A 12,560-nucleotide genomic window follows, 5' to 3' on the forward strand; every position below is an offset into this window, starting at 1 on the left:
ATCTGGCCACATGGAACATGCATTCTTTTAGGGCTGCAGTTTGCCAGGGCTGAGTGACAGCTGGCCCTTCAGTGTAGGAGTTTTTGAGTATAACTTAACACTGTATTTCAGTTTAGGTATGACTGAAAATAAGTCTTGGACAGAGATGCCAACTTTTGCAATCTTGTGAGGGCCAAGAAAATGAGTTGATGGCTTAACTGACATTAGTTTAATGCTCTGGAGGTTGCAAATTGTTGTAACAGAGACTTCTATTTTTTTCCCTGCTCCGGTGCTGAGGTAGCGAACCTAGGGCCTTGTGCTTACTAGGCAAGTACTCTACCACTGAGCCACATTCCCAGTTATTAATAGGGATTTCTACCAGAACGTAAAACTGTAATAAGTTTTGATGTAATTTTTTTAAAGTAGGAATTGGGTATTAGTGTTACTTTATTATTTTATTATATAGAATTATAATATTATATAGAATTTCAGGTGAAACTAAAAGACTTTTCAAAAAATTTCTTATTGGAGCAGTTGAACCAATACTAAAGCAGATCAAAATACCTTCTGACCCAAGTTAAGTTTGGACCTTTAATTTCCTAAATTGTTCCTTTGTTTACTTCTAGTCCCAGGAGTAAACTACTATTTTCAGTGTTTATGGTGAAGAACATACCATAAGTCCAACCATGTTGCATTGATCTCCAAACTTTTGCTAACCTCCTTAATGATAGTTAACTTCCAACATCATTTATTTTATCTTGATTCCATTATTATTCCTCCTCCTCCTCCTCCTCCTCCTCCTCCTCCTCCTCCTTCTTCTTCTTTTTGGTGATACTGGGGATTGAACCCAGGTCCTTGTGCATATTAGGCAAATGCTCTACCACTGAGATACATCTTCACTTGTCTATTATTTCTTAATGGAAAACATACTAATAAAAATCATTGAGTTGCATATAATATTTATATAATGGTGGTGCACACCTGTAATCCCAATAACTCAAGAGGCTGAGACAAGAGGATTGCAAGTTTGAGGCTAGTCTCAACAACTTAGCCAGACCCTGAGCAACTTAGTGACACCCTGTCTAAAAATAAAAAATAAAAACGGATATAGGTCAGTGGTAAAGTGTCCCTGGGTTCAATCCCCAGCACCAAGAAACCAAAAACCAGAAACCCCCCCCCCCCCCAAACAACAACAACAACAACAACAAAACTCCCAACAACCCCAAATCTAAAACCAAAAAAGTCTGATAAGGCATCTCTGATGATTGCCCAGAAGCTTGCTATGTCCATTTACCAGTGACTCCCATTTTACTTATGTTTTTCCAACCCTTCTAATTTTTTTTTCCGCTGAAAGGTGAATCCTGGTTTCAGAGCACTTAGCTTTTATATTTTCTCATAGCTCATTTGTAGCTTTTTATCCCTGTCACTGTCCTGATGCTAATAGATACCTTTACAAGCCTTCTCAAGATGTGGTTTGTGGAGAAAGTGAAATTAAACAGCTTGTGGAGTTCATTTAAATTTGGAGTTTCTCAAGAGGAGGAGCCTGGGCCAGCAGAATCATAACCATTTGTGGTAACTTATTGGCAAAAAAAAAAAAAAAAAGAATATCCTTTAGTTTCAACTCACATTACCAAAATCAGAATATTTAGGGATATGAGAATGGGAATTTTCATTATTATTTTTTAAATTTTGAGTTAATTATAAATACCTGCAGTCATAAGAACTAATACAGAAATTCTTTGGACCCACAGCAGTAATAGTCTTTAAGAAATTTGCGTGTTAAAAATTTTACATTATATTTTCGAAAGTTTTTGAGCATAGCATACATACAGAAAAATATAATGCCTTTTTTATAAGTGGACAGACCCATGAGTTTTTCAGAGTGAACATAGCCCTGTGTCAGCAGCATCCCAGATCAGGAAATAGAACATTTCTGCTCTGTAAAAGATCCCTTGTTCCCTCTTCCAGTCACCCCAGGTAAGAACAGTGTTCTTACCTCTATTCCTGTATGTTAATATTGCCTGTTCTAGAATTTCACATAAATGAAATCATACAGCATGTATTCTTTTGTTTCTGCTTTGTTAAATTGAGGTAAAGATCACAAAGCACAAAAATAACTATTTTAAAATAAATAATTCAGTGATTTAAAAATTTCATTGTTATAAAACCACCATCTCTCTCATTCCAAATATTCTCATTTCCTTAAAGGAATTCTCATAACTATTAAGCAGTTCCTCTCTGTTGCCCTCTTTTCTTTTCTTTTTTTTTTTTGAAATCAAATTAAATCAAGATTGTATTGTGTACACAAAAGCTGGCCAGAACTGTCTCTTACAAAACTCCATGCTAGAGATCACCCCCTGATCTTCAGGAAAAAGTTTTCACAGCACAAAATGTTACAAAGAAGGTGGGTGTCTCGGGTACTATACAGCTAACAAGATTTTGACAAGCATAAAACAAAGGCAGATAGCAGGTTAAGGATCTACATGTCTCAACATTTCAAGGTAGGGAATAAATTCAATTCCAGACATTAGAATTTATGAGCTGCCACTGAGATTTAGGAGAGTTATTATTTGGTCAGTGGGAACCAGGATTTATGAGGCACCAGTAAGGTTTTAGAGAGGGTTGTTATCTGGTCAGGGATAACCAGGCATAGGTGAATTCAAAGCACAGGTAGATATTCCAAACAAGTTTAAAATATCAAAATATTGTCAGGCCAAAGAGAAATTTTAGTTTTCTTACAGAAAACAAAAAATAAACTTTTTATAGCTTTTTGACAAGATGTCTCCCAATCTTATACTGGAATTATGCTGGGTTCATGATTAATACTGTGTTGCCCTCTTTTCTACCTCCTGGCAATCCCATTCTGCTTTTTATCTTGATGGGTTTACCTATTCTGGATATTTTATATAAATGCAATCATACATTTTGTATGACCCCCCCCCCTTTTTAACTTAGCATAGTGTTTTTGAGGGTGAAGCACATTTTAACATGCATTAGCACTTTTTTTTTTGAGGAGTATTCAGCATTACTTATGTGTATATGTTTATCCATTCATCCATTGATGAACATTTGGGTTATTTCCACATTTTGGCTATTGTGAACAATATTGCTAATGAGTGATCTTGTACAAGTATTTAAACACTTGTTTTCAATTCTTTTGGGGATATACCTATAGGTAGAATTGCTGGTAATTTTATGCTTAGCTTTGTGGAAGCACCACATCAACTGAATGAACCATTTTACATTCCCAGCAATAATGTGCAAGGATTATAATTTCTGTATATGCTTGCCAACCTTATTATTAATTTCTATTTTGTCCTTAGGCCATCCTTGTGGGTATAAAGTGGTATCTCATTGTGGTTTTGATTTTCATTTCCCCAATGTTAATGATGTTGAATATTTTTATAGGCTTGTTGGCCATTTGTATATCTTCTTTGAGTAAATGTATGTTCATCTGTAATCTGTTGCCTATTTTTAAAATTGGGGTTTAAAAAAATTTGGATGTTGAAAGTTATAGGAACTCTTTATATATTCTGGATACTAGACTTTCTGGATATTACACTTTTATTTATTTATTTATTAAATTTGAAATTAAAACAAAAGTAAAAAATTATAAAACACTTGTAGTCTTTTTCTTCTCTTTTTAGCCCTCTGACTTTGTCTGGTTTATGTTTCATCATCATGTTTTCTACTGTCTAATATGGCATCTAAAGCACAGTCAGTCTTCATATCCATGAGTTCTGCATCGTCAGATTCAACCAATTGCAAATTAAAGATACAACAAAAAATTGTATCTGTACTGAACATGTATAGATTTTTTTCTCTTTTCATTCCCTAAATAATAGAGTGTAACAACTATTTACATAGCAATTACATTGTATTTGGTATTGTAGGTCATCTAGAGATGATTTGAAATATATGGGAGGATGTGCATAGATTATATGCAAATGACGGACCATTTCATAGAAGGAACTTAAGCGCACATGGATTTAGATGTGGGGGGATGTACTAAAACCAGTTATCCTTGGGTACCACTGGACATCTGTATTTAATTTTCTTCCTTTCTTCTTCTTCTTCTTTTTTTTTTTTTGTGCTGGGATCAAACCAGTGAGCTGTATCCCCAGCCTCTGTATTGAATTCTTTATTATCTGTCTGCCTTAGCTAGAATTGAGGCTCCATCTAGGCAAGGATTTTTTTTTCCTTCCTGTTTTGTTAACTGTTGTATCCTCATGATTTAGATCAAGGTTTGGCAAAGTGTGATCAGAAACCTAAACAGAACTTCTGCCTATTTTTGAATGGCTCATAAACTACTAATGGTTTTTATTTTTTTAAATAATTGAAACAAAATAAAAAAGAAGACCAATATTAAATTTCAGTGTCCAAATTAGAGTTTTAGTTGAACACAGCCATACCCAATCATTGGTGTATTATCTCTGGCTGCTTTTTTCCCGTAGTCACAAAGTTGAGTGGCTGTGTGATTCACAAAGCCTGAGTTATTTAATGTATGCGACCCCTTATAGAAAAGATTTGCCTGCACATAGGTGCTCAATAAATATTTGTTGAGTGAATGAATCTTAATCTGTACTGCTATAAGGAATTTAATTTGGGAAACTTTAAACCATATAATTCTTGAACCTAATAGAGTATTCTTCTTCTTTTCTTTTTTTTTTTTTTCCTCTCAGGCCAATGCATATGCTTACACAAATATTTTACCACTGAACTACTTCCCTAGTCTGTTTCTCTTATGTAAAAATAATTCAATAAAGTTTGTTTCAAAGACTATCTTTCCCCTTTCTCATCATTTCTGATGCTGATTTTCAGTGGAGGTCATAATTAAAATAATTTTGATAACATACTTAGTTTTGAGAAAGAAGCCATGTTATCATAAATTTTTCTATATTTTATTCATTTAATGATGTGTTTGTTGAAGTTACACTTGAGTGACAGGGTATGAACAGGAACATATTAGTAATTTCCTGTTAATGTCTAACTCTCTTTAATGGAAAATTGGAAATTGGACAAACAAATCATTTTATATAAAAATGACTTTATAATGTGCCAGTCTAATTTTTGTACAACATTTGAAAACTAAATTGTTTGCATCTGTAAGAGCTGTTAATAGAGGTTACATAATAGATCCCCAGAGGTACAGTATACTCTGTAGCTTTGCAAAAAGTTCTTATTTTGTTTTATGCTTTCAGCAAAGGACATTAAATGAATAATACAGGTTGTGGGTTTATAGTAAAAGAGTAATGCTTTACAGATCTTTGCCTTGGCATGGTGTTCCCAAATTTTATTAATAGGAAAGTGTTTCCATGTCATGGTGGGAGAGTGATTCCTGACTTGCCTCTTGGTCTTCCCTTCCTCTCCTTGGTAGATTAGTCAGTCAAAGGGATCTTATTTTTTAAAAGCTTGTCTCCTTTAACAGTTATGAGTAAGCTTAAAATATATTTTGCTTTTAAAATGCCATCTTTTAGAAACTTAAAACGCTATGGCATGAATTTATTTCATTTCTCTTGTTTTGATCAAGAGAAGATTAAATTGTTAACATTCCTTTGTATTTTCCTGGCATTTCTCTGTAGGAGTATCCTGTAAGAATTAGTAAGTATCATTTGCTTTTGGGGTTTTAGTTCACAATAATAAATAATTCTATTTGTACCTAATTGTGATTAACTTTTATTCAATTATTCTGCAAATATTTCTTGAGTATCTACCAGGTGCCAAGCATTGCTTTAGACATTGACATGCAATATCTCAAAAAACATATTCGTGAGTTTATGGATCTCATATCCTATGAGGAGGATTAGAAAAACAAAAATTATAATATCAGGAAATGCACCAAGAACAGTGTCATTCCTGTGTAGTATGGGAGAAGAATAGGTGGGGAGTAAGTTGGGAGAGGGAGAGAGAAGTCAGATTGTGGAACGCTGTAAACCTTAGAAATTTGGACATCAGGTTTTATTCTAAGTCTGATAGAACATCAACATAGAGTTTGAAAAGCAGTGTAATAATGTCTGACAGATTTTAAAAGGATCACTGTCTACATACTAATTCTATATAATGTCACATGAGAAAATCAACAAATGACTATTTAAAAAAGTTTATGTCTATTATTTATAAGGGGAAAGTTACTATATAGGGTGATTCATTTATGTCAAGTATTGGTATGCTACTTTTTTATCAGCTTCATTGAAGTTTAATTTTTTTTCTCCTTGCAGTACTGAGGATTGAACCAGGGCCTCCTCAATACTAGGCCATGCCCTACATCCCCACCCCTTTTTATTTTACTTTGAGTTGATCTCACTAAGTTGCCCAGGCTGGCCTTAATCTTGGAATCCTCCTGCTTTGGCCTCCTGAGTTTGCTGAGATTATAGGTGTGTTCCATCATGCCTGGCTTGAAGGTATAATTTATAGCAATTTACCAATTTTAGGTATACAATTTGATAAGTTTTGACAAATGTATATAATCATATAATCACCAATACAATCATAATATTTAATATTTTCATCAACACAGAAATTTTGTTGTACTTGTCTACAGTGATTCTCCCCTTAGCAACCATTTGGCAACCACTGTCTGCTTTTTTATCACTGTCAGTCAGCTTTTTTCTAGATTTTGTTACAAATAGAATCATATAATTTGTGGTCTTTTATGTCTGGCTTCTTTTACTTAGAACAATGCTTTTGAGATTCCTCCATATTTTGAGGCATATTAGAAATTGTTCCATTTTTTTGCTCAGTAGTATTCAATTGTTTTAAAATATCCCATTTTTTTAATGCATTTACTGGTTAATGAGTTTGGGTTGTTCCAGTTTTTGTATGTTATGAATAAAGCTGAAATGAATATTTAAATACAGGTGTTAATGTAGACATATGCTTTCATTTCTCTTGGATAAATACTTAGGAGTGGAGTTGCTGAGCCTATAGTAAATGCATGTTTAACTTTAACAAAAATGGCTAAACTGCATTTGTATTCCCATTAGCAATGTATAACAGTCAAGTTGCTCCATATTCTTGCTAATACTCAATATGGTCCGTTTCTTTAACTTTAGCCATTTTAGTGCTTATAGAGTGATATCTGGTGGTTTTAATTTGCATTTCCCTAATGTCTGTTAAAAAGATTATGATTATGATTATGATTATGATGATTAAGATGATAAGGTAGACTTTATTTAAGGGGGAACTTTATTACAATGGATATAGGTCTATTGCTGTAGAATTTTGCACTGAGGGACAGAAATTAACTTTGAATTCAGCATGGGCATGTGGGAATTGATAGCCAAAGAGCAGAGTTGGGGTCAGTGGATGGAAAATTACCAACAGGAAACATAAGGGACAGGGCAGATTCTAGCTAACCCAACATAATGGGATTCTTGCTGGAGGCTTTTATTTTAAAGGCCTCATGAAGCTTGTTGTTACCGTCTTCATTTCATAGTGGGCTATTTCCTTTTGAATGCTCACGGTATTTATTGTTTGTATCACTCATTTTCTATTTGTTATTTTCTATTCTGTAATCTCATTTTGATTCCTGCTTTCAAATCTTTGACCCCTTTGCTTAAGTTATATTGGAAATGGTCTTAATGTCATGGTCACTTTTTCTTGGATCTGACAGAAATCCAGGAAACAGGATGTTTGTAGATGATTGTGAATATTTGGTAGTATTTGGTAATCTTTTAAGTTAATCCAAAATTTCCTGGTTTTGTAGATTATGTTGGTCTCACCTTAGAATGGACCCAGTTTTCTGGATTACTTCCAAGTTTTTGGAATGTGAGATAGTGTTTTGCATATTAAACATATTACTTGTTATTTTGGAACAGACTCTATGTCTGTTCAGTGCCCTAAGGAGTGTTCAATCCAAACTTAACTATCTTTCTTTTCTAAAGATTGAATCTTAGAATGAATGTCTCTAAGACATTTATTTTTATTGTAATATTTTACATTAGCTTTTTCCCCACTCTTCTCTGGTTGAAGATCAAGTATGACATGGTCTTTAGCGACATGACTTGGTATATATTTTTTAGAACTATTCACAGTATTGGAACAAAAAAGTAGTGTTTTTCGTTAGACTTCATATAAGTTGCTGACCTCTAATTCCAGGCCTTTTTGTTCTGTTCAACATATTGCCTTATTCTTTTCTTCTTTATAATTTTTTAAAAATTCGAAATTTGCCCTCTTTTAGTATACAGTTCAATTGTTTAATGTAAATTTTCAAAGTTTTATAACCATCATCACTATCTAGTTGATTTATTTTCACCATGTCCAAATGAAATATTGTACCCATTAGCAGTTATTCTCCATTCCTCCTTCTCTCCAGTCCCTGGTCACCATTAATCTACATTATAAATTTGTCTATTCTGAACATTTCATTTAAATGGAATAATCTAATACATGGGTTGTTTTGTCTGGCTTCTATCACTTGGCATAATCTTTGTAAGGTTCTTCCATATTGTATCATGCATCATTACGTTTTAGTGCTAATTAATACTCCATTGTATAGATACATCATGTTTTGTTTCTTCATTTATCAATTAATGAACATTTTTTGAGTTGTTTTCAGGTTTCGTTTATTATAATATTTAACTGCTTTAAATATCCATGTATTTGTTTTGGGTAGAAATGTTTTCATTTCTCTTGGGTATACATGCAATTGCTGGGTCAAATAGTAACTCTGTGTTTAACTTTGTGAGGAGCTGCAAGATGTTTTCCAAATTGACTGCATCATTTTACATTCCCCTCAGCAGTATACGAGGATTGTCATTTCTCTACATCCTTGCCTCCATGTGTTATTATCTGTCTAGTTATAGTTGTTCTTTTGGGTATGAAGTAGTATTTAATTGTGGTTTTATTTGCCTTTTTATGAAGACAAATGACATTGAATGTCTTTTTATGTGCTTACTGGTTATTTATATATCACCTTTGGAAAAATGTTAATTGATATCCTTTGTACATTTTAATATTGTTTTCTTTATTTTAGTGTGACAAGGATTTGTTATACATTCTGAATACAAGTCACTGATTGGATATATGACTTGTAAATTTTTTTCCCATTTTGTCAATTTTTATAACTTCCTTTGAAACACAAACAATTTTAATTTTGATGAAATTCCATTTATCTAGTTTTTTCTTTGGTTGCATGTGCTTTTGATTACATATCTAAGAAACTATTGCCTAATTCAAGGTCACGAACACTTGTCCTTAAGTTTTCCTCTAAGAATTTTAGAGTTTTAGCTCTTAATTTTTGACTTTTGATCCACTTTAGGTTAATTTTTGTGTATGGTCAGAGTTAGAGGTCCAACTTCATTTTCTTATATATAGATAACTAGTTGTACCAGCACCCTTTATTTAAATGACTATTTCTTTTTTTATTGAGTTGTTTTTTCATTCTTATTGAATTAGCCATAAATGAAGGGCTTATTTCTGGATTGTCAATTCAATTGCATTGGTCTAAATGTCTACCTATCACTGATTACTATAAGTTATAAACCTAGAAGTGTGAAACAGATCTGTCCTTTTCAAGATAATTTTAGCAATTCTTGGTTCCTTGTATTTCTATATGAATTTTAAGATTAGCTTGTCAATTTCTGCAAAAATGGCACCTAGGATTTGATAAGCAATTGTGTTGAATTAAATCAATTTAAAGAGTATTGTCATTGTAGCAATAATAAATCCTCTGCTCCATGTACATTGGATGTACTTCTATTTAGGTATTAAATTTTGTTGACATGTTTTAGAGTCATGTTTTATAATTTTTATGCTGCATAAAAATTATACTACTTTTGTTAATTTATTCTCAACTATTTTATAGTTTTTTATGTTGTAAATTGATTCTTAATTTTATTTTTGGATTGTTCATTGCTACCATATAAAAATCAATTTGAGTTTTGTGTAAATTGATTTTAGATCCTACAATCTTGCTGAACTTATTAGTTCTAATAGTATTTTTATGGAGTCCTTAGGACTTTTTATATACAAAAAACGTGTTATCTTCAAATGGAGATAATTTTACTTCCTCCTTTTCAACCTAGTTGCTCTTTATTTCATTTTCTTGCCTAATTGTCTTACTAGATTGTTCAGTATATTGTTGAATGGAAGTGGTGAGATTGAGCATCCTGTCTTGTTCCTGATTTTAGGGGAAGTAGTTGGTCTTTCCATAATGTTAGCTCTGGACTTAGGTTCCCTTTATCATGTTAAGGAAGCTACTTTGTATTTCCATTACATTGAGTGTTTTGGGTTTTGTCAGGTACTTTTTTTTTTTTTTTTTTATACGGTTATGCTTTTTATCCTTTATTTTGTTAATATGAGGTATTATATTGTTTTTCAGCTATTCAACCAATCTTTCTTTCCTGGTATTCTTCTTTTTTATAAGATAATACCTTTTTGATATTGTGCTGGGTTTAGTTTGAGATTTTTGTGTCAATATTTACAAGATATATTAATCTATAGTTTTCTCATTATACATTTTTCTTGTTTTGGTATCAGGGTAGAACTGGCATCATACAATAAGTGGGGAAGTGTTTTCTCACTTTCTAGTTTTTAGAAGTTTATCAAGGATTGGCATTAATTCTATTTTAAGACTAATGGCATTTTAATTTTAATTTTTGTCTTTTAGGATTCTCCTTTTACAAATGCAGGAATGGGATCTAACCTAAATCTCTTAGGGGAAATTGAGTGTGATGCCAGCATAATGGATGGAAAATCCTTAAATTTTGGAGCAGTTGGAGCACTGAGTGGTATGTGGGCATTATGACATACTACCTTTATTCTTTGAAAAACTTCTGCCTATTACCATTTCATACCTTCTAAAGATAGTCCAGTCTACTTTACCATTCTTGCTTGAAATAGTGTTGAAAACAAACATTTTTCTTCTTTAACTGAATTTAAAATATAAAATCTTGCTATGAATGATTTTAAAGAAAACAGCAAAGCAACCTGTATCCAAGTTTTTGGTTAAAGAATGAGATCATCATCCTCTATCCCTTCTAGAGATTACAGATATTTAAAACTTGATTTAGAATAATCTTATTAATTTTTCCATTTGAAATACACAAATATTCTTATCATAAAAAATGATGTAAATTAGGTTTTTTGTTTTATCTTCCAAATCCTTTCTTTTTATCCTCTTCTGCCCTGGGGTTTAACCAGTGAAGATCCAATGCATTTATCTATATATTTATATAATAGAGACATAGTTTTATTTTGTGAATTAAAAAAATGTATGTATTATTACAAAACTTTTTTTTCTTTCAATAGGATGTCTTGGAGACTTTTTTCCATACCTTTACATAAAAGATTTATTTAATATTTTGTAATTCATTTAAATATATATGAAGTACACAGATTTTTAACTGTGCGGCTTCTTGACTATTTAAATGTATATATACCACATATAACTGAATAAATGTATACACCTTTACCAAGGAATTAGATGTTTTCATGTTAAGAAGTAGGACATTTCTATAATCCCAGAAGGACCCTTTATGCTTCTTAGCCCATACTTCTTGTGCTTCCCTCCCCTGTTCTGTTTTTTTTTTTTTTAATTTTTTTATTGTTGGTTATTCAAAACATTACAAATTTCTTGATATATCATATTTCACACTTTGATTCAAGTGGGTTATGAACTCCCATTTTTACCCCATATACAGATTGCAGAATCACATCAGTTACACATCCATTGATTTACATATTGCCATACTAGTGTCTGTTGTGTTCTGCTGCCTTTCCTATCCTCTACTATCCCCCCTCCCCTCCCCTCTTCTCTCTCTACCCCCTCTACTGTCATTCATTTCTCCCCCTTGTATTATTTTTCCCTTTCCCCTCACTTCCTCTTGTATGTACTTTTGTATAACCCTGAGGGTCTCCTTCCATTTCCATGCAATTTCCCTTCTCTCTCCCTTTCCCTCCCACCTCTCATCCCTATTTAATGTTAATCTTCTTCTCATGCTCTTCATCCCTACTCTGTTCTTAGTTACTCTCCTTATATCAAAGAAGACATTTGGCATTTGTTTTTTAGGGATTGGCTAGCTTCACTTAGCATAATCTGCTCTATTGCCATCCATTTCCCTGCAAATTCTATGATTTTGTCATTTTTTAATGCAGAGTAATACTCCATTGTTTATAAATGCCACATTTTTTTTATCCATATGTCTATTGAAGGGCATCTGGGTTGGTTCCACAGTCTTGCTATTGTGAATTGTGCTGCTATGAACATCGATGTAGCAGTGTCCCTGTAGCATGCTCTATTTAGGTCTTTAGGGAATAGACCGAGAAGGGGAATAGCTGGGTCAAATGGTGGCTCCATTCCCAGCTTTCCAAGAAATCTCCATACTGCTTTCCAAATTGGCTGCACCAATTTGCAGTCCCACCAGCAATGTACAAGTGTACCCTTTTCCCCACATCCTCGCCAGCACTTGTTGTTGTTTGACTTCATAATGGCTGCCAATCTTACTGGAGTGAGATGGTATCTTAGGGTGGTTTTGATTTGCATTTCTCTGACTGCTAGAGATGGTGAGCATTTTTTCATGTACTTGTTGATTGACTGTATGTCCTCCTCTGAGAAGTGTCTGTTCAGGTCCTTGGCCCAT

At 33.0% G+C, this 12,560-nt stretch overlaps 1 protein-coding gene and 1 non-coding gene across 6 annotated transcripts in view; one reads left to right on the forward strand and one right to left on the reverse strand.

Moving 5' to 3' along the window:
- Tasp1 (taspase 1) overlaps positions 1 to 12,560 on the forward strand; it is a 282,779-nt gene that overhangs the window by 30,682 nt on the left and 239,537 nt on the right. For all 5 annotated transcript variants that reach the window (XM_027921784.3, XM_071608719.1, XM_071608720.1 and 2 more), the window contains one exon: positions 10,589 to 10,709. In XM_027921784.3, the coding sequence (XP_027777585.1) occupies positions 10,589 to 10,709 (121 nt within the window). The remainder of the gene's footprint in view (positions 1 to 10,588; positions 10,710 to 12,560) is intronic.
- Positions 806 to 874, reverse strand: Trnai-aau (transfer RNA isoleucine (anticodon AAU)). Its single transcript has one exon. It is a non-coding gene; the product is annotated as a tRNA-Ile (tRNA).

The sequence above is a fragment of the Marmota flaviventris genome, chromosome 2, assembly GCF_047511675.1.
Source record: "Marmota flaviventris isolate mMarFla1 chromosome 2, mMarFla1.hap1, whole genome shotgun sequence".
NCBI classification, from domain to species: Eukaryota; Metazoa; Chordata; class Mammalia; order Rodentia; family Sciuridae; genus Marmota; species Marmota flaviventris.